General features: G+C 47.8%; 10 protein-coding genes across 10 annotated transcripts; 6 read left to right on the forward strand and 4 right to left on the reverse strand.

The window, feature by feature from the left end:
- Positions 1-438: 438 nt before the first annotated feature.
- On the reverse strand, positions 439-1,008 carry BDV38DRAFT_282037 (uncharacterized protein; the record flags this gene model as incomplete). The annotated part of the gene is made up of 1 exon (XM_032059707.1): positions 439-1,008. The coding sequence occupies one exon, from the start codon at positions 1,006-1,008 to the stop codon at positions 439-441; it is 570 nt and encodes a 189-aa protein (XP_031914424.1).
- Positions 1,009-3,372: 2,364 nt separating this feature from the next.
- BDV38DRAFT_292265 (inorganic phosphate transporter) lies at positions 3,373-5,707 on the forward strand. The gene is made up of 6 exons (XM_032061979.1): positions 3,373-3,794; positions 3,865-4,292; positions 4,343-5,033; positions 5,082-5,165; positions 5,218-5,372; positions 5,431-5,707. Exons 1-6 carry the CDS (start codon positions 3,619-3,621, stop codon positions 5,631-5,633), a joined length of 1,737 nt encoding a protein of 578 aa, XP_031914425.1. The 5' UTR covers positions 3,373-3,618; the 3' UTR covers positions 5,634-5,707.
- A 162-nt stretch (positions 5,708-5,869) lies between these two features.
- On the reverse strand, positions 5,870-6,979 carry BDV38DRAFT_282039 (uncharacterized protein; the record flags this gene model as incomplete). The annotated part of the gene is made up of 1 exon (XM_032059708.1): positions 5,870-6,979. One exon carries the CDS (start codon positions 6,977-6,979, stop codon positions 5,870-5,872), a length of 1,110 nt encoding a protein of 369 aa, XP_031914426.1.
- Positions 6,980-7,491: 512 nt separating this feature from the next.
- BDV38DRAFT_282040 (uncharacterized protein) lies at positions 7,492-9,487 on the forward strand (the record flags this gene model as incomplete). Its single annotated transcript, XM_032059709.1, has 6 exons — positions 7,492-7,670; positions 7,728-7,992; positions 8,039-8,101; positions 8,181-8,495; positions 8,551-8,707; positions 8,850-9,487. The coding sequence occupies 6 exons, from the start codon at positions 7,492-7,494 to the stop codon at positions 9,485-9,487; spliced, it is 1,617 nt and encodes a 538-aa protein (XP_031914427.1).
- An 839-nt stretch (positions 9,488-10,326) lies between these two features.
- Positions 10,327-11,124, forward strand: BDV38DRAFT_282041 (uncharacterized protein; the record flags this gene model as incomplete). Its single annotated transcript, XM_032059710.1, has 2 exons — positions 10,327-10,635; positions 10,705-11,124. The coding sequence occupies 2 exons, from the start codon at positions 10,327-10,329 to the stop codon at positions 11,122-11,124; spliced, it is 729 nt and encodes a 242-aa protein (XP_031914428.1).
- A 316-nt stretch (positions 11,125-11,440) lies between these two features.
- BDV38DRAFT_244443 (alpha/beta fold hydrolase) lies at positions 11,441-12,475 on the reverse strand. Its single transcript, XM_032054318.1, has one exon. It carries the CDS (start codon positions 12,384-12,386, stop codon positions 11,553-11,555), a length of 834 nt encoding a protein of 277 aa, XP_031914429.1. The 5' UTR covers positions 12,387-12,475; the 3' UTR covers positions 11,441-11,552.
- Positions 12,476-12,868: 393 nt separating this feature from the next.
- BDV38DRAFT_292268 (pyridoxal phosphate-dependent transferase) lies at positions 12,869-14,225 on the forward strand (the record flags this gene model as incomplete). The annotated part of the gene is made up of 2 exons (XM_032061980.1): positions 12,869-13,073; positions 13,140-14,225. The coding sequence occupies exons 1-2, from the start codon at positions 12,912-12,914 to the stop codon at positions 14,223-14,225; spliced, it is 1,248 nt and encodes a 415-aa protein (XP_031914430.1). The 5' UTR covers positions 12,869-12,911.
- Positions 14,226-14,716: 491 nt separating this feature from the next.
- On the forward strand, positions 14,717-16,244 carry BDV38DRAFT_270566 (serine hydrolase domain-containing protein; the record flags this gene model as incomplete). The annotated part of the gene is made up of 5 exons (XM_032057172.1): positions 14,717-15,122; positions 15,201-15,632; positions 15,703-15,780; positions 15,841-16,116; positions 16,171-16,244. The coding sequence occupies 5 exons, from the start codon at positions 14,717-14,719 to the stop codon at positions 16,242-16,244; spliced, it is 1,266 nt and encodes a 421-aa protein (XP_031914431.1).
- Positions 16,245-16,616: 372 nt separating this feature from the next.
- BDV38DRAFT_282045 (aminotransferase class IV) lies at positions 16,617-17,618 on the reverse strand (the record flags this gene model as incomplete). Its single annotated transcript, XM_032059711.1, has 1 exon — positions 16,617-17,618. One exon carries the CDS (start codon positions 17,616-17,618, stop codon positions 16,617-16,619), a length of 1,002 nt encoding a protein of 333 aa, XP_031914432.1.
- A 500-nt stretch (positions 17,619-18,118) lies between these two features.
- Positions 18,119-19,440, forward strand: BDV38DRAFT_282046 (FAD-dependent oxidoreductase; the record flags this gene model as incomplete). Its single annotated transcript, XM_032059712.1, has 5 exons — positions 18,119-18,147; positions 18,217-18,354; positions 18,412-18,515; positions 18,565-18,668; positions 18,727-19,440. 5 exons carry the CDS (start codon positions 18,119-18,121, stop codon positions 19,438-19,440), a joined length of 1,089 nt encoding a protein of 362 aa, XP_031914433.1.
- Positions 19,441-20,552: the final 1,112 nt, after the last annotated feature.

A 20,552-nucleotide genomic window follows, 5' to 3' on the forward strand; every position in this document is an offset into this window, starting at 1 on the left:
TCAACAAGCTGCATCTTTCTTGAGAAAGCATACCTCACGGTACATCTCTTTATGTCTCTCTCTTTAGAACTAGATGGGTACGGTCTTTGTGATGATAACAGGATAGTCCTGGACAACTACGAAGCCTGGAAAGGATCTACCAAGAGTACTGCGGGTGATATAGCTTTCTGTAGGTTCTTTATATTCTGCCTACTCTACATAGAATCGAAACTACTCTGCTGCGAGAATAGGCGATTGGACACCAAGGTGAATTTTATTGATAGTAGACGATCTTCCAAGCTACATTTTCTCTCAGGGATTGAGCAGAGTGAGATAAAGATCCACAAACCATCATTCAACAGCCCATACAATAACCAAGCCCCGACAGAAACAGCCAAAGGACACATCCCAGAACAAGCAAGAAGCGAAAGGACCATGCCAAAGGATACCAAAATCTCACTACCACAACACAGCCACATCCGTGCTGAACCTATCCAGGGCTTCCACCCTCTCCTGGACGATCTTTACCCCCTCCTCATCATGCCGATTATCCTCCATCAATTCTTTCACCGAAGCAACCGCCGACTCGAAGGGAGCAGCATCTCTCATCCTATCCAGTAGATCCCGCAAGGCCCGAATCTCCTGCTCTAGCGACTCCACAAACTCCATATGAGCTTCAGCCGCGCACTCGGCGTGATCAAGCAGCATCAGCGCCTGGAAGACCCACGGCGCTGTGGTTTCCTCTTGCTTGGGGAGGGTGAACTTGGACGAGACGTCCTTTTTGATCGTCAAGTACAGCTGTAGGAGGTCTGCGTACTTGGTTGGCCCGGTGGGTTGAGTCTTGGGTGCTGGGGTAACGGTGCCCGAGTCTGGCTCTGTGCTTGGCTGTCTTTCAGAGCTTGGTGATGGTAACTGGATCCTTGATGGCGGGGTCCAGTTCTGAGGTGTTGATGGGAAAGTTGGGTGTTCGAGCTGCGATGCTGGGGGGTAGCCAGGGTAGGGTCGGTAGTAGTCGTGTGTGGAGTTCATCTTGGACTGAGGCAATGTGGACAGGGGAAGAATAGTATGAAGGAAGATATGGTGTATTGTTTGACTGGATGGAGAAGTAGAGGTAAGTAGTTGGAATAGATGAATTCAGTCGAGAGTGAGAATAATTAAAAGGCAACGATGAGTGGATGACGAGATTTGAACATAGTCATGCTTGATGATGGCTTAATTTTCGGTATTACTTTAAAATGATGACATGTCGACGTGCTATATAGCCTGAGTCCACAGCGTCGTAGAGGGTCTCGGTAGGCAACAACTGGATCAATAGTGTACCTTATTAGCATCGACATCTATACAGAGCATTTTTGAATGACATGGGATCATAATCATATCACTTATAGATACAAAAAGGATAAGATCTTCACCAAGTAGAGTTAGGGTTTGCATGTTGACATCGGCAGAGACCCCACTGTGGGTCAATGTCGATGCTGCATGAAGATCGTCACTCCATGCCTCCTGGTTAGTGTACGAAGTCGTACACCGTGAAAGTCAATGATACTACTACAATATCTGTTATACTATAGATCTATTTTGCTTTGCCAAGTTCACGCGTGCTTTGTTTTGAGGGAACCAAGAAGCGTTTGACCTAGTATAAATATGCCCCTCTGTAAGGGCTCCGAAATATATATAACTGTTATGATTAATCAGAAACTATACAAAGCTAGAAGATATATCTAACACAACAGTCTTCAAAGTGAGAGCGATGAAACCATAATCTGCGAGAACTAAAAAGAGAAAAGGAAACAAGTATACGTTTACGTAGATCACAGACTGTAGGTATGTCCGAGGGTATGATTACGCATTTTATTCCTATGTTTCTTCCCTAAAAGCCAAGATATGTACGAATAGAGAATGGGGATGGAGGTTAGGCATACTATTTGTCTAGACAACGGCCCGACAGAGTTAGGGAGTAAGTTTTTGTCGGTTGAGATAGAGGGTGAAGTCTTGGTAATTTAATTATAAGCCGCAACGCAAGAAAGGGATGAACTGTCAACACCGAGTCTGAGTATATATAGCCCATGCATGGCCCCGCAAGTAAGAGGGGCGATGCTATACAGTTAATTGTCAATCTAGCTGACAGTAACCCTAAGGAAAGCCATGCCTCAGTCCTCCTCTTCACGTGCTCCCAATGCGGTACCACAACATCCACCGTCAAATCCATCACAGAAATATATTGAACTCCGCCCAAAAGATGGTTAGTCCACATGCTTACCCGGGATTTTCCAGGGTAATCATCTTGGCGTGACTAATAGAGGACCTCTTCATCTCTAGGAGGCCTCTTGATCAAAATCCCCAAGAGCCACTCGGATTTCAAGCGACGAAAGCATGCCATGTCTCAGAAAAACCAGCGGGATCGGTTAAAGATTGCCTTCGATCAGATGGCCCATGTACTTAGTGCAAGTGGCGTGGACAGCGGGCGAAAAAGAAAAATATGCAGTAAGGTAGGACACCACCGGAACGAGCTGGACGATGATTTCTCGTAACATTGTTTTGAAATATAGTTGGCTGACATGAGGTAATGACCTGCGCTGTCACCTTAGGTGGAGCTCATCGAGACCGCAGTGGAGTATATCCAGCACTTACAGACCGAGTTAAGTGAGCATCGAAATGATAAACTAAGCGAGGGGTAAATTAGAGGATTGTTCATAGTTTAGGAATTGTCGATGATGTTAGTGACGCACTGACTGGCTTTTCGGGGATTTCTCTGCTTCTAGCAATGGTACTATGCTTATTCCAGCCCAGTTTCGCTTGGATATGCCTTTATCCTCGTATCTCAGTTGGTTCTAATGTCAGGCAGCTGCAGCTGCATCTTGCATGTGGTGATTCTATGAGCAGGAGCCAAACTGCCAAGAAAGGAAACAACTTGGAGGCACGAAGCATGCTCGACTGCTGCAAGAAGACTGGCCCAGAGCGAGTCTTGGAATACCTAATAATGGTCTGTGGCTGCTACGCTAAAAGGAATACCAGGGTAAAACTTGGGTCTGGATAGGGGTACGGCCACCACCCCCTCACGATCCTTTTCCTGGAACAAGGAGTGAGAAGTGGCAGCAGTGATCAAGGGTATCTCGAGCGCAACATCAAGTCATGTCGCATCACCGTTGTATACCATGGCGGATGCCAAGAATCTGGAATCAGACTGTTAGCGCTATTCATGAGCTCGATCCGAGCCCACGTTCCTTTCTATAGAGCTTTAATTGGCCATATAAGCTTTCGAAGCAAGAGGTGCCAAGGCTATTCACGAGCGGACTGCTTGGCAATTGAACGGATACGCTGCCAAGAACGTCGGAGCATTCGAACCCATCAGTTGACTTCAGTGTCCGAAATTAATAGGGAAACTTCCCTAGCCTTGGATCTGGTTCTCTCACGTTGGGGCCAATTTGCAAATGAATGGACTGACCTCGCCTAAGGCTACAAAGAAGGGTGGGCGGTTTCTGTCCAAAGGAATGGAAACTCCAGGCAATCGTGCTAGGTTTTGGTATATATAAGCGCCATGCACGCCCCTCTAGTTATTGAGAGGAAAGGACTACGGTGCTAGAATATCTGTAGCCTGACTCCAGTCTAGTCTCTTAGTGGCTTCAAGCCTTTGCCAAGATGGCCCTTCACCAGTTTGACTACATCTTTGCTCTCGGTACCATCTTTGCTTTCCTAGATGCTTGGAATATTGGCGCCAATGATGTCGCCAACTCTTGGGCAACCTCTGTCTCGTCGCGATCTTTGAAGTATTGGCAGGCCATGATTCTTGCCTCCATCATGGAATTCTGCGGGAGGTACAGACCACTCTACTACCCTTCCTAGCCAGCAACTTTGAGGACTCCATATGCTAACACCGAGGTCTAGTATTGGCGTGGGCGCTCGTGTTGCAGACACTATCCGGACGAAGGTTGTCGACGTCGATCTCTTTAAGGAAGATCCTTCTATGCTTATGCTGGGGATGTTATGTGCCGTCATGGGCTCCTCTATCTACCTTACCATAGCGACCAAATTTGGAATGCCTGTTTCGACCACACATTCTATCATGGGTGGCGTTATCGGAATGGGTATTGCGTCGGTTGGAGCGAATGGCGTTTCGTGGTGGGGAGGTAACATCAACTCTGGAGTTGTTCAGGTGTTCCTGGCATGGGTCATTGCCCCATTTATGTCGGGCGCCTTTGGTGCCATCGTCTTCCTGATTACCAAGTATGGAGTGATGCTGCGGAGCAACTCAGTCCGAAATGCTTTTATTGCTATTCCCATCTACTTCGGCATTACTTCTGCTCTCCTCACCAGTGAGTCGCGAACCCGAAGCCGCAAGAATATTCGCTTATCTATATAATAGTGCTCATTGTGTGGAAGGGTGGGTCGAGTAGGATTACCCTCACTGATGCAGAGACTGTTGGTGTGATTATTGGGGTTGGCGCTGCCGTCGCCTTGATCGTTGCCGTCTTCTTCCTTCCCTGGCTGTACCGAAGGTTGCTGAAAGAGGACTGGCAACTTCAATGGTATCATGTCTTCCTTGGTCCTCTCGTTCTACGTCGTGGAGAAATTCCCCCTCTGCCAGAAGGGTACTCGGTGGTACAGGATTTCTACAGTGGCCATAAAACTATGGAGCAGCTCCAGGCGGAGCGAGCTGCGACTCAAGAAAACCGACCTTCAGACCTAGAGAACGAAGGTGAGCTAATCAAAGAGAGCCAGAATACTTCATCCGAGGCTTTGAAGTCAGAGGCACCAAGCAATGCACCTTCAGTGGCGCCAAAGCCAGCATTTTCAATCATTGGCCCTCGACCGGAAGGGAAGGGGTTCTTTCACCCAGCCATGCTATTCTGGCAGTTCAAGCGCTTCTTCTTTCGTGGGATCGAGCAAGATGTTATCGGCTTGCAGAACAAGAAGAATATCCTTACTGGCGACATCGAAATGACCCATGCCCACGCGAAGCATTACGATAACAGGACCGAGTACATGTACTCCTTCCTGCAGGTGCTGACAGCATCCACTGCTTCTTTCACCCATGGCGCCAATGATGTGGCCAAGTATGTCTCCAAACCTTGGCTGACTATAAACAGTGCTAACTAGCATAGTGCCGTTGGACCATATGCCACAATCTACGATATTTGGCAATCTGGAAAGCTCAACAAAAAGAGTCCTGTTCCTTATTGGATTCTGTAAGTACCGTACACCATGTTGACGTGATCAACTCAAAACTTATCTCTTAAGGGCCTTTGGGGGTGCTGCTATCGCAATAGGCATCTGGACCTACGGTTACAATATCATGCGGAATCTCGGTAATAGGATCACGCTTCATTCCCCTTCCCGTGGTTTCTCTATGGAACTCGGCTCCGCCATTACTGTCATCACAGCAACCAGGCTCAGTAAGTTCGCCATCTTTCCCTGAGGGGATGGCATCCTCCAACCACTAACAATCCGCAGAGCTTCCAGTCTCCACAACCCAATGTATCTCGGGTGCAACCGTCGGTGTTGGTCTCTGCAGTGGAACCTGGCGTACCATCAACTGGCGAATGATTTTGTGGATCTACTTCGGCTGGGTCATTACTCTGCCTGTGGCTGGTATTATCTCCGGGTGTCTTATGGGCATTATAATTAATGCCCCTAGGTGGGGAATGGGTGTCTAAGTATCACCCCCACCCATTACTTAGTGGGTCGTGGAGGTTGATATTCTCGCTACTGTTCACGCAGCTGGCGCACTTGAACAATTTAGCTAAATAATTATATACTGTTTATTACAAAGCATAATGATAGTCTTTATGTATGATTGGAACAACATACAACGTTAAAATTCCTGCATAATAAAAGTCGAGAGCCTAGCCTCCGCTGAGTAGGAGAAGCGGGCTATTGACATATCCCAACTTTACACTGTTACTCCTGGGGGTCCATCAATCCTTAGTTTCTCTGGCTTATGCCTAATCGCCCAAGATAACTGACAGACGATGACGATTAAGGGGATAAGTATCAATAAAGCCAGTGACACACTGGAAAAGAACACTGTTGCCAGAGAAAACCCCCAGAATATGACTTGCATTTTTTCTAGGGACCCTGTGTTAGCCCCTCCGAGGCTCAGGAGGCTGTCGCTGGGAACCGCGAGCATGACTTGCATCGAGGCCAGCATAAGGGATATACCCGCGAACATGAAAACCAATGGCACTACGGCGCGTCGCATGTAGGGTATTGTGGACCAGTGAGGCTCGTGGTAGAACCAGCCATTTGCATCACTCCTGGGACCGAGGATGCGCAGGACCCAGTTCAGTCGTGTGAGGCGGAGTTGGCCGTACCAATACCTTTTTGCTACGTCTCCATCATCAATGCTGCGAAACACTGAAATGAACCTCGACCACTGGGACCATTCAATATCCTTTGGGATGAGATGATGTTCTTTCGCGAGTGACAAGTCGGACCGATGTTGGATGAGGAAGGAGTATGATCGTAGAAACCCTAATGCTACCGTCCGGTACGAGTCTGACCCATATGTGGAATGCTTCACTTGTTGCAACTCCGAGGGAGAATCTAGGCTCGGTATCATGGGAGATTCGGACGATAGGAAAAGTCTCCAGAAGTCATAATTTAACAGACATTGTGGTATGGGCTTTATAAATATCCTCTTTTCCTGCCAGATAAGATGCAGTTTTGGATCTTCTGCCGGCAGAATATCTCTTCCCTTGATGACCTGAGCATGAAGGGCGTCGATATTGCTGCTGGACTGCTTTCCAACGAGCCAGAGATATCCAAACAGCAAATCTAGAAGGGGTGTGGTGAGCTCTCTCCGGAGAAAGTTTTCACTGTCAGTCAACGGGACGCTGGGCTCGTCTGGAACATGGTATCCTGGTTGAGAGGGATCATGAGGCAGCGTAGGTCCAGAGACTGCCGCCGTGCTGCGGTCGACTGCGCAGATAAGTCGCTCGGCATTGAGCGCATCTGAATCACTAAAGGGCACAGGGCCAATGGGGGTTGGTTTGACATGCATTTCTCTAGCTATTAAACTGCAAAAGCTGTATCTTCCGAGCTTTTCAAACTCGAGGCAGTTTGTAGAGACCCATGTATGATTTTCTGTATGTAAGTTACATGGGATTTATTAAACAGAGATTTCTACATGACTGAGTGCAGCCTTACCGATATCTGCCTATGATTAATAAGGGATATTAAAATATAAAATAGCTTAGGATAAATTTAGATAGCTTGTATAGGCAGAAGGGTAAAATTACGTGGTTTAAATTGCCCTTCGAATTGAGATCGTCAGCTTGCATTGCTTGGTTACATCTGAAGAGTCGCGAGGCTGCAGCCTCGCTGGACGCATAAATTAAATTAGGCTGCTTTTAAGCCGTCAGCCTTATATTGTAAGCGGCTGTGCAGGCACTAAAGCAATCCAGTACTTTTGTTCCTCGTGGGCATTACTTGAAAGCAAGGGGGTTGTCAGCATTGAAAAGCTGCCACACATGCCCTTTTATGAGCGCCACAGCACCTGAAGTATACATTATAATGAATGTGCATGTGGGTCTTCGTGAGTGCATTATTGCAGGCTTGACGGTTTTGATTGCCCGATTGGCATTGCAAGCATGCATCGCATCCCGGCTGGACGCGCAGTTTGCCCCGAAGAGCGACTATGGACTTGTGTCAGCGCACTGTTTCAACTCTACCTTGACTGCCACCGGTTTAGAGTGAGCTTTGTCACCCCTACCGCCTCTATGGACTGGTTGTGCTCATGTCAAGTAAAGCATTATATTTGTGCATGGTCTGGGGTCAAACCCGGATACTACCTGGCACAGGCTGGTCGAAAGCAAATCCCAGGATGACTCCGGAGGCCCCTCCCTGAAGAGAAGATATGTTAACTGGGTTACCGACTTCTTCTGTGAGGATCTGCCGGCACACGTTCAAAAGAACACTCGCGTGTTTTTCTACAACTACGAAGATGCCATTCAGGAGCGGCGCACCCGACTCGGGCAGGAGCTGTTTCAAGAAGTTAGCTCCTTAGCAGTAAAGGTCAGCACATTGCCTGTTCAGTTCTCCAAGCTTCTGACAATTGCAGCAGACACCCGAGAGGCACTTTATTTTAGTTGGGCATAGTTATGGTGGGCTAGTAATAAAGGAAGTATGTAACTGCCCCTGGCTTTACTACTTTCCCCCCGCCGTAGTTGCCTTTGGCCCCGAAAATAACCGTGGAACCATAGGCCATAATACAAGCCCGGCTATTCCATTCCCATCGCGCCGTGAATATCTTCCAGCAGATCAAGGCTGCTGTTTTTCTAGGGACCCCACATCGTGGTTCTGCTTCTGCATTGCAAGGTGCCAGGGTAGCTCACCTCTTTCGCCTATTTGGCCTAGGAACATCCCCCGAGATTATGGAGGCTATCCGTTACGATTCTGTGGAGTTGCAGGATATGCACCGGCGATTTGAAGCGATATCTAATCATCTAAAGATTGTCAACTTTTTCGAGAAGCGAGAAACAGCTAGGGCATCCTGCTGGGGATTTTGTAGCGGTTTGGTAAGTCTGGAGGCATTGATAATGCTGTGGAACGTTTTCGTTAACTTTCTCGCAGGTGGTCAAGGAGCAGTCTGCCACCATGGATCGCCCCAGCGCAGAAATAATAGGGCTGAACACAGACCATTGGGGCCTGAATAAGTTTGGAGAGAGAAACTCCAATTATAAGAGGTTACGGAACAAGCTCATCGAGCTGATGGAGGCAACCATCAGTGGTCAGTCGTTATCTTTCCAGTATCCAGACTAATCGTGAGGAAACCAACGCACCTACCTCGAGGTCGTATATTTAGGATATTGCGAGATTAATAATTTGGTTTCATGGTCAGTATCAAGCGCTCTCGCTGACTATTTAGGTAGATGCGTGGATGGCACACTCAGTATATTCAGTACCAGAGAGTACCGACAGTATATACACAAGAAGGAGTGATCTCTCGAATGCGCTGGAAGCAAAACTGGGTAAGGAATTGGAGGGGTCAACTAAAATAAGGCACCCGGTAGCTATAGATGGGATGTGGGGTGCTGGGAAGACACAGTTCGCCCTTCGATACGCAGAAGCTCATCGGCTTCAATATGATACCAGCCTCTGGATTGATGCGGGGAGCGCTGCAACAGTCAAAGCAAGTGTTTACCATTGTGCTCGAGATCTCAGGCTTTCGGTCGAGCCAGATAGGACGAAACCGGGCCATCAAGCGTCGCTCAAGGATAACCCGGCAGTTCATATTGTCCTAGGCTGGCTCCAGAATCAGAATCAACCCCACGATGAATGGCTGGTAGTTCTGGACAACGCAGATGACCTCGATGGAGGAGTACGAGATGTTGTTTCGTCTGGGGTGCGTGGAAGTGTCATTCTTACCAGTCTTGGCAAGGAATGCGTTGAGATACTCTACCCCGGAGCCCAGCAGCTACAGGGAGATATCATGACGCCGCCAGAGTCATCCTCTCTGTTATTGCGGTACCGGAACCTAAATATAACAGAGGTATCACGAGACGTCTGAGAAGAGTCACTACGCATATGCGAGAACCTGCAGCACCCTCCCCTCGCAGTCCACCATGCTGGCGCTCATACTCGCTTCCATTGCTTGAAAAATGCCAACCCGAAAGACGACAGGTATTCTAGAATCTACATTGATTAAAAAGGCTGTCTTGAACGCTACTTGTAAAATTATAAGAGACACAGGGATTGGCTTCTCAAAGATGAGATATCGAAACGACTATCCTCATACGAGTTCACTATCTGGACAGTATGGGACAGTAGCCTCGATGTCGTCGATAGGATGTCTTCGTTCCCATCTAGACTTTTACTAACCTTTCTCGCACATATGGACCACACAAACATCCCCGAATACTTATTCTACTCGGCGGCTGCTGGTATACGCAATGATTCTGCATTGGCAAGCGATGCTCCACTGTGGCTTTTAGAGCCGCTAAGCCTCGATGAGAACGGCGGATGGGACAGGCTTATGTACGACTAAGCACTGCGACCGCTTCGATTGTTTGGACTCATCAGTGATATTCGTAGCGACTTTCCTGGAGTCACCATGCATTCTCTGGTTCAGTGGAGAGCGAAGTTTGACAGCCCAAGTGGAGCAGATCATTCCTGGACCCTTTACCAAGCCTCTTTCATGGCAGCTGTCTCTTTGTAGGCTCTGACGGACCGCAGACAAGCACTGTGTCGGAGGCAAATTCTTCCCACCTTCCGCCACCTAAAGAATTACTTTCATTAGAGAGTGGGGCAGCAGGCTTAATATGTATGACGATAGGTGTTATGTATCGGTTTTGTGCACGGTTGAAGGAAGCCGAAGAGTTAATTGTCCATTCAATAGACAAAGTCAATATGGCCCTTGGTCCAGAGCATCCGGATACGCTAGTTCAGAAGGTTGGGTTGACAGGGGTATGGTATGAAAATGGCCAGTACAAGAAGGCTGAACAGCTGTTAGAAAGGGTAGAGGAACCACTTGAGGCTGCTTTTGGTGCAGAAGACTGTAAAACATCAACTGCAAAGACTACGTGGGCATTGTGCCTTTGGTCACAAGGCCAGTATGACAAGGCAGAGGACCTTCTAGTTCATATAATAGAGGCCTACAATAGCACATTGGGTCCAGAACATTTACATACCCCACAAAGGAGGGCTCAACTGGCATATGTACTTTTCGATCGAGGCCACTGTAAAACGGCCAAGTAGCTACTAATTCCTTAACATGAATTGCAAAAGAGGTTGGTTGGTGCATTCGATCCACTAGTTATGGTGAGTATGGAACAGTCTGCAGCGATCCTATTAGAACAGCATCGACTGGCAGAGGTTGAAGGACTTCTCACATATGCGTTGGAGAATCAGCTGAGTGCAATTGGTCTCGAAGATCGAGAGACACTCGAGACAATGTCTGCCCTAGGGTCAATCCTTATGATGCAGCGTCGTTACGCAGAGGCCGAAGTGATGGCTGCAGAGGTACTGGAAATGCAACAGAAGGTTCTTGGCAGAGAACATCCAGACACGTTGGCCGGCATGCATAATCTGGCCTCAATATTCTTCCATCAGGTTCGACTGACGGATGCTCTGAAGTTATCAGTGGACTTCATGCAGATACAAGGTACTCGGGAAAGAGAATCCGAAGATGTTAACAACCATGCATAACATGGCGCATATACTGTTTTCTCAAGGCCAACAAACATGCGCAGTAAAGTTGCTTGTCCATGTCGTGGAGAAAAGGAGGGGATGGTTTGGCGATGGACATCCTGAAACCATCGCTGGTATGAAAGACCTAGTATCTATGTCAATGGGTCTTCAACCTCCCTACTACGAGCCTCATCTTCTTCCACGCTACTTCTATAGGTGTATTTAATCTCTCCTGCTTATTTTAATACTTCATACTATTTCTTTAAGTATTTGTAGCAGCGGAAAGCTATATAGGCAAGGCCAGGGCATTCTGAATCTACGGTTCAGAACTGACCCTCGAACAAAAATCAAGATCTATTCTAAAATCTCTATTCTATACACGCAACAATTTGAAAGAAACACTAAGCGTAGGTCTAATAAAACAGACAAAAGAACACATCGATCCTCTAAGCACCCGTCCTCTCCAAAAACCCCTGAACGCGCCTAAACATCTCTGGCGGATTGGAATACATAGGAAAATGCCCACTATACGGAATCTCGGCCAACTCGACATTACCCTCCCTCAACTTCGGCAAGTACGACAAGGAAGCATTCTGCACGCCATACATAAACATGCGGGGGAAAGAGAACCCCAAAAACAACGCAAGCAAGTCATTGTTATCCGTAATCTCAACCATGGTAGACAAGATCCCATAAGTAACATGGGGACTAACCTTGCGTCTGAGATTGGACGCATAGATGGCATTCGAGAAGGCGGGGGCCCGCCTCGCCCTCTCGGTAAACTCATGGAAAAATACCTCTGCATCATCAGCGGGGAAGAGAAAGACCTGGCGACTAAGGAAGCAGTCCTCCGGGGCGAGATTGCCCTTGATATTAACGAAGCTGAGGACGCGGTCTGGGACTTCAGACGCGAGTAAGAGGGCGGTTAGTCCGCCCATTGAGTGGCCTGAGAGATGGAATTTGGTGACCCCGTAGTGATTGAGAAGGGCTTTGGCTGTTTTGACCAGGAATGGGATGTTCACTTTGCTGAGGTCAGAGCAAGTTGTGTCGCCACAGCCAGGGGCGTCGTATAGAAGGAGTCCATATTCGCTGAGGTGCGGGAGATAGGCGAAGTCATTGAATTCTTCCTTTGAAGAGCCGAAGCCGTGGAGGAAGACGAATGGTGGGCGAGTGCCCTTTTTGTAGATTGTGGAGATCTCAAGACTGACCCTGTCGACTTGTAGTTTTACCTTCTCATAAGAAGGGGCGTTGTCAAGGGAGAAGGTGGCGACGTTGTCCATCTTGCGGGATTGTTGAGGGGTCCTAGTCTCCACTCAATGTTGTATAGGGTGTGGCTCGAATAGATGCCTACAACGCACGAGTTCGCCTGTCCTTTTGAATTTTATATATATGTGTTGATTGCCGTGAAAATTATGAGTCAATTTGCCTCCATCGAATAAGTCGTCGGCATGTCGGAACTTGACCGATTTCTGCTCGACTACCGGTGGAGATGCCGAAGGTATCCCGCACCAGTGAGCTCTTCATTAGCCCTAATTCCGTTCGGCGTAATTTCATCCACCCGATCTTCATTATATAGTTATAATGATGCAAGATTATACGTCGTGGGGTGATTTTTCTTTCAGCTCGAAAACGCCTCTCGCAGTCATCTTGTACAGTCCATATAAGTGAAGTTGGATACATACAACTGCCTACTGATGGTTTCAATCAACCGGTCGGTTCGACAGATACTTCGCAGCTATAGCCAGCTTCGACATAGACACCTGTTAACTCTTACTAGAAACTTTGTAAACATCGCATCTAGGAACATGTCTTCCCAATACCTGAACGTGCCTGTTCTTCCAGCGGATGCTGCCTTTGGCTTGCTAGCCGATTTTGATGCAGACCAACACCCAAAGAAAGTCTCATTAATTGCTGGAGCCTATCGGGACGAAAAGGGCTTGCCTTGGATCCTTCCCAGCGTGAAACAAGTAAGCAAAATGTCCTTGACAGTGCAATATTCTGCTGCATGCCGACAGCTGCTAACCCAGGACTAGGCGAAAGAGCGTATTGCGGCCGACCCTAGATCACACCATGAGTATCTTGGTATTGCCGGGTCTCCTGTATTTCTGGATATCGCTGGGTCGCTCGTCTTTGGGCCTGAGCTAGCCGAAAGCCAGAATATTGCAAGCATCCAAGCTGTGTCTGGTACTGGAGCAAATCATCTGGCCGCCTCATTCCTCGCCAAGCACCTGAAGCCCCAGAATGTCTTTATCCCAGATCCTACCTGGGTAAACCACAAAACAGTCTGGGCGGTGGCAGCTCCTGAAGTAATTCAGAAAGAGTACCCATACTATGATCCAAACACGCGGTCCGTCAAGTTTGCCGATATGGTTTCGATGTTGGAGGCAGATGCACAACCAAACGACGTGGTCATCCTTCAAGCATGTGCCCACAACCCCACAGGACTGGACCTAACCCGCGAACAATGGAAGCAGCTGGCAGACATTATTTTGAAAAAGAAACTGTTCGTCTTGTTCGATAGTGCCTACCAAGGTTTCGCAACCGGAAACGTGGAAGACGACGCATGGTCAGTGCGGCATTTCACAGAGCGTCTGTTATCGAGCCCAGATCCTGATCAAAGGATTCCTGGACTATGCGTTGCACAGTCCTTTTCCAAGAACTTTGGACTCTACGGTGAACGGGTGGGCGCTTTGCATTTAGTCGCTCCGTCGGACGTTTCCATTCAAGGAGCCATATCTCAACTGTCCCTGATTGCACGCGCAGAGTATTCGAATCCGCCCCGATTTGGTGCTCAGATTGTTCAAACTGTCCTCACGGATCCAGGGCTTAGACAGCAATGGCAGCAGGACCTGAACATGATGAGCTCACGCATAATGAGTATGCGGAAGCAATTGCGGACGAGATTGGAAGACTTTGCTACCCCGGGGGATTGGTCTCACATTGAGTCCCAGATTGGGATGTTTAGCTATACAGGGTTGAGTAAGGAGCATGTTAATAGATTGAAGGATGAGTATCATATCTATCTGATGCCCTCTGGGCGGGCTAGTCTCTGTGGGCTGAATGAGGAGAATGTTGATTATGTCGCGAGATGTATCTCCGACGTAGTGAAGGAGATCTGATGATCTATGTGGTTATGAATGACTCGTTGATATATGGCCTGTTATGCAATCAAATGATATCCTTCCTATAATATCCCAACTTGTCGGACGTCACGGCCATATAGGTCTCATTTGCGTGCTGTATTTCTCTCTCATCCTATACTCACGAAGTTAAACGAGGGTTGTTAGTGGGTCTGGCCCGAACATTCTCTGTTACCGGATCAGGAAATACTTGAGCTTCCACAAAATGCTGCCCTCAGTTTCCTAATGAGTCTACTTTGAAGACTGTCCCTCATATTATAGCGGGGCTTATTCTTCCCGTAGAGCTAGCAACATCCCACTCGTGCAAATTGTAGCCCACTGCGCATTGACGTAAGTACATCCGAACATACGGTTATACGAAAGGATACACTTCCGGCGCATTGTCTCTATATACTAATTTACTACTTCCAGAGAGCCACTAATTGAGAGAACAACTCCTAGAAGAAAATTATTATTCAATAACCAGCGCAATGACTACCAGCCTGTCGCAGGAAACCGCATCTGTCCTCCGTGGGACGTTAGATGCGACGACATCGGGCCCAACACCAAGAATTCCTGGTCTCGTCTATTGCGCTGTAAACCGTGAGGGTGACGTCTTTTTCAGCCATGCTTCAGGGAAGCGCGGAATTGACTGCCCAGAATCGATGTCCTTAGATACAGTGTTCTGGATTGCTTCCTGCACAAAGCTGTTAACCAGCATAGCTTGCATGCAAATGGTCGAGCAGGGCAAGCTGGCTCTCGATGATGTTGAACAGGTCCAATCGCTCGCTCCAGAGTTGGAGGATGTCCAAGTCCTTGAGCAGGAGACTGATGGCAGCTTTCATTTGGTGCCAAGAGACCGCGGTATCACACTTCGAATGCTCTTGAATCATACCTGTAAGGCTTTCCTCATCCCTTACACAGCTTCTTTGAATAATGCTGGCTTTTCCCTTCGCTGATGCCCGCCATGTATAGCTGGCTTTGGCTACGCCTTTGAGGATCTGAAGCTTCGCGACTGGTCCCGCCCACTCGGCTTGGACGATTTTTCCGGCCACGAGTCGGACGTTTTGTACCGGCCATTAGTCAACCAACCAGGAACGAAGTTCCAGTATGGCGTCGGGCTTGATTGGGCTGGTGTGCTCGTGGAACGTGCCAGCAGTTTATCTCTGGAAGAGTATTTTCAGCAGTTCATTCTGCGACCTCTTGGGATTGAATCGATCACTTTCTTCCCCTCTATGGAAATGAAAATGAACCTGGCTTACATGCATCAACGAGATAAGGATGGTGAATTAAGTGTCACTGACCATCTTTATCGATATCCTCTTCTCCCGTGCAAGCCTGGAATGGAAAAGCAGAGGTTCTGCATGGGAGGTGCAGGCTGTTTTGGGAAACCCGTTGAGTATTGCAGTATGTTCCCAAGTAGTCCCTTAGTATCTATACATATGTACACTCATGGGACTGACATAGAATATCACAGAGATCATCGCAACACTTCTAAACGACGGCACAGATCCCAAAACAGGAACCCAGCTCCTGAAGCCAGAAACAGTAAAAGGCAAGAAAGGCCCCTGCCTACCCAGCCACGTCACCTAGCAAGTTAACAAGTCGAGTATAGAGATGTTCACCGATCAAATTCCAGATATGCCTCGGTATTGTAACGAATACACACCATCGGGAAAGCCGCTTCTTGCGAACCCTTGCCCTTTGGTACCCTGTGATGATGACCTGACCGAGGGCTGGGGGTTGTCCTTCTCCATCAGCCATCGCAAAAGCCCAACAGGTAGGGCAGCGGGATCTGCTTCTTGGGAAGGATTAGCAAATTTGTTCTGGTTTGCGGATCAAGAGAATGGTGTTGGGGCTATCATTGCATCTCAGATTCTTCCATACGGAGGTATGTACAGATTACAGGATGAAAACTATAGCTTGCTAACTGCTATAACGATAGATCTCGAAGTGTTGGGGTGCATGGAGGAGGTGGAGAAGATGATATATAATGAGTTGAAATCCGGAAAGGCGTAAAGGAAAAAACACTGTCCTTAAAGAACGTGATTTGATAGAAGGTATGACAACTTATATCTATAGACTTGCGTTAATTTCGAGCCCGGCGTGAAAGTATTTGGTGTTGTGTTTATACTTGGCTATATTACCATATCATTAACTCGGTGTTCGAGAGCTTTTCCAATACATACTTGTTTCAATGCATTCATGAAAGCCATCAACTTAGCGGGCGATGAAATAATACGAGGACTAGTAGTAGTGTCATAGAGCAAGCTTTAAATGGCTATTTTCTTTAATTTAATATATATATATCTGCTGCTATTCATCGATCATAACATATAAAAAGCGAATTAAGAACAGTAAATTCCATGCCCTGTGAACACTAAGCAATATTTAAAGCTTTCCAAGCCCGTTCACATCAGATTTCTGAACACCATCATAGTCGATCTGGAAGCTGTAGACGGGGTCATAGTGCATAGCCCAATATGTATCCCAAATTGCCTTGGTAACCGGGCCAACCTGTCCTCCATTCACCGGTTTCCCATCCAGAGAGGTAATGGGCATAATACCTCCAGCGGTAGTGGACATGAAGATCTCATCGGCATTGTATGCCAACTCCACAGGCACGAATTCGAGACGCACTTCAATTCCACAGGCACGCGCAGCATCAAACACACTCTTGCGGGTAATGCCCTGCAACACACCACGGTCCGGGGTATACAAGACCCCATCCTTGACGAGGACAATATTGAACCCAGACCCTTCGGTAAGATGCGCGTCCCCATCCGTCAAAAACGGATACGTCGCACCTCGATCCGATGCCTCAAACATACCCCGAACCAGATCTCCCCACTGCAAGTTCTTAATCGTAGGATCAATAGCCCCTGGGGGGACCCGTCGCACTGTCCGTGCCACAATAGCACTACCACCAGTGTGCTGCACTTCGGGCTCCATAACCCAAACGTAGGGTTGAATAAACATATAGAGCCGATTGACGATGTCCTCGGGCTTAGTGCCGCGAACGCCCTTCAGACCCCGGGTAACGATCAACTCCACAAAGGCATCGCGGATGCCACTCTTGGCGACCATGTCGACTAGGATCCGCTTGACCTCGTCGCGCGGAAGAGGTACTTTCAAACGTAGTTTGTCGCAGCTAACTTCGAGCCGTGTAAGATGATCATCGAGGCGGAAAAATCGCCCGTCCCAGACGGACGGCACGTCGTAGGTCAGATCGCTGTGCATGAAGCCTTGGTCGAGGAGTGGAATGCGGGCCTCGGCTAGTGGCACGTATTCACCTTCTATCCAAGCTATGCCCTTTGCGAAGGGGTTGTTGCTCGCCTCAAGGACAGCTTGGCGTGCGGCATAGCCAGCGAAGACTTTTTGCATGGAGGCCATTGTGAGATTGATGGGTTGTATGAAACTCTAGACAAAGTAGAAGAAAGATTGACTTGAATATTCCCAGATCTTTAGATAGAGCACTGTCTTTAAGTATATGGGGAACAAGCTATCTGAAAAAGGCAATGTAGGATTTCTCATTACCAATAATAAGGGCTATGGAAATCATAGTCGTGGCGCTTTGACCAGAACCGGTAACTTGCCTAAAGAGGAAACTGAGTTTGGTCCCGATGATTGAACGATTATGTATGATTTCCAAACCTGGTAATAGACCTGGAACAATTTCCCGCTTGGTAGAGCATTTGGGAGAAGGCAATCTTCTTACTGTGTGATTTAGAGTACTTTGTAGTATACCGAAGTTTGTACGATCCTATCCTACAAGTCCTCGAGGGAACTGGAATTGTTCGTTCTTATTAGAAGGCTACAACTATATATTGATTTCCCAAGGCCTCAATAAGCAAGCTATCTAATTTGATATCCCCTTGCAAGAGAACGGCGCAATGGAACAAAGGAATGTGGTAGTTATCGGGTGAGGGACCTTCAAACCACATGCTGCGTACTGGCTGCCACAGCTATATCTGACTCCTATTGATCTCAGTGCCGGAGTTGCAGGTCTTACGACTGCTCTTCTCCTGTCCAGACTTCCGGGATACAAGATAGTCGTTGCGGCTAAACATATGCCTGGGGATTACGATATCGAATATGCTTCACCGTGGGCTGGTGCGAATTATATGCCGTGAGTAGGATCGAAAGAAGAAACTGCTGGCGCGTTACTCACTAGAGCCATACTCAGCATGTCGACTCGTGGCACCAAGGCTGCAGATTGGGATAGGTACACATGGACAGTGTTAGAGGATCTAGCGCGTAACCACCCTGATGCCGGAATACACTTCCAAGGTAAATGAGAAAGAACTTGTTTCGCGACTAACCACTAACAATATTGTAGAATGCGAAATACACAGCCGCTCGAAGGATGTTGGTACGACAACCGCAAAATGGTTTGGAGAGCTTTTATCACCCAGCCCGTGGTTCAAGGGCGTTGTTCCTAATGTAAGTGATACCTTCACGTATGAGTCCCAAGCTGTCTATCTCACGCTAAATCAATCAGTTTCGTGCTCTTCCCAAGAGCAGCCATGGTCCTGGTTTTGACTCTGCGACAGCCTTCACGTCTGTCTGCATAAACACTGCGATATACCTTCCCTGGCTCGTATCCCAGTGTCTTAAAAATGGAGTTGTATTCAAACGGGCTATTTTCAACCATATCTCGGACGCAGCCTCTCAATCTGTTCACCCCGGTCAGAAGGTTGATCTCGTCGTGAACTGTACAGGTCTTATGGCTTCCAAACTGGGAGGAGTCGAAGATAGGACCGTTGTACCCGCTCGTGGGCAAATTGTGATAGTCCGAAATGAAGCTGGGAAGATGCTAGATGTTTCTGGAACTGACGATGGCGATGGTGAAGCATGCTATGTTATGACCCGCGCTGCTGGCGGCGGTACAATTTTGGGTGGCTCGTATCAGTTGGGAAATTGGGATTCACAGGCGGATCCCAATCTTGCTGTGCGCATTATGAAACGTGCCGTCAAAATGTGTCCTCAGCTTACGGGTGGGAAGGGAATTGAACACCTCGATATCATTCGACACGGCGTGGGCCTGAGACCCGTGCGGGCGAATGGGACAAGAATCGAGAAGGAACGCATAGGAGACACTTGGGTGGTGCACAACTATGGTGCGGGAGGAGCCGGATATCAGTCATCCTATGGATGCGCCCAGGCTGCTGTGAGCCTCGTAGAGGAAGCTTTGGCGAGCAGGGCAAAGCTGTGACCTTGTTTGTGGCGTTTAGTATTCTTGATTGGCTTGGTACAAACGAAGATTGAAGTCTGTGTACTGCTTTGCTCTTGTATGTTAGCTCTTTTTGAACAGATAATTCTGAGTTCATGCGTTAGGTATCTTGATACTTAACCGTATTTTAGTTAGTATGCTCTATCCCTTTCGTAGACTAATGTTTGTATGGTAATTGGCTCATGAGCTAGGTTCAGGATAATACATATAATGCTTACTCCCCGAGAAGAGCCTGACCAATGCTTGGCTGGGCCTACAAGGCGTGGTATGACGAGACCCTCGTTAAGGTCCGGACAAAAGCATAAGACCATGTCGAATAGGACATAGTAAAGCAAAGTTTGATATATCAGGCCATATATCCATGTTAACGGAACTTCTTGGCTTGAACACAAGTATATATTGCGACCATCATCCCTACCGTGGCAGAGCTACGATTACACAAGAAGCATTTACTGGGCACAGTACTTACTCCTTTGATAATATGTTTTAATTTCTTTACCACAGCTGAAGGGAGGTACCTAAGCCACGTCACTATGTTGTAAGTACCCTTATCATGCACCTGTTTTCCCCTCGAATCAAGTTTAGTTATTACAGTCAAGGGCAGTGTAATACTAGGGATGAGAACACTTCTACTCGCCTCAACCAGACAGAAAGGTAAAACAAATCCGCAGGCCCTATAACAGCTGCCCAATATGGTTTTGAGTTGCTCTTATCAAGGGTGTGTATCTTCTCCCTATCTAGCAAGTGAGCTGATAAAGTCAATCTAGGGCAGAAGGGTACCCACCAAGCTGAAGTCGTTCAACATAATTTCCCCGCACTCGCCGGCTTCCTTAGCCCAAATTAGTCTATCTTGCAGATACTCAACGTCCTTCTGATTGGCAGCTCTTCCCTTACTCCGCGTTCACAGGTATTGGACGTGTTACACAGTATTGTTCAAGGAGATAGTATGGTCATGGACCCCTCTAATCTGCGCGGAGGTGCTCATCCGTTGTCCGCTCATCCGGAAGCAAGGGCGCTGCTAGTCGCCGTACGCCGCAGGGTCTAGGTTTGAGTGGCGTTTAGCCGATATCGTATATATATACGTATCTGCCTAC

The sequence above is a fragment of the Aspergillus pseudotamarii genome (assembly GCF_009193445.1).
Source record: "Aspergillus pseudotamarii strain CBS 117625 unplaced genomic scaffold BDV38scaffold_21, whole genome shotgun sequence".
Taxonomy (NCBI): domain Eukaryota; kingdom Fungi; phylum Ascomycota; class Eurotiomycetes; order Eurotiales; family Aspergillaceae; genus Aspergillus; species Aspergillus pseudotamarii.

Excerpts from the sequence above, each read along its gene's own strand:
- BDV38DRAFT_292265 (XM_032061979.1), top strand. The coding sequence starts at position 3,619 with ATGGCCCTTCACCAGTTTGACTACATCTTTGCTCTCGGTACCATCTTT. Across the intron at positions 3,795-3,864 it reads ATCATGGAATTCTGCGGGAG|TATTGGCGTGGGCGCTCGTG; the intron begins GTACAGACCACT and ends ACCGAGGTCTAG. Across the intron at positions 4,293-4,342 it reads TACTTCTGCTCTCCTCACCA|TGCTCATTGTGTGGAAGGGT; the intron begins GTGAGTCGCGAA and ends TCTATATAATAG.
- BDV38DRAFT_244443 (XM_032054318.1), bottom strand. The coding sequence starts at position 12,386 with ATGGACAACGTCGCCACCTTCTCCCTTGACAACGCCCCTTCTTATGAG.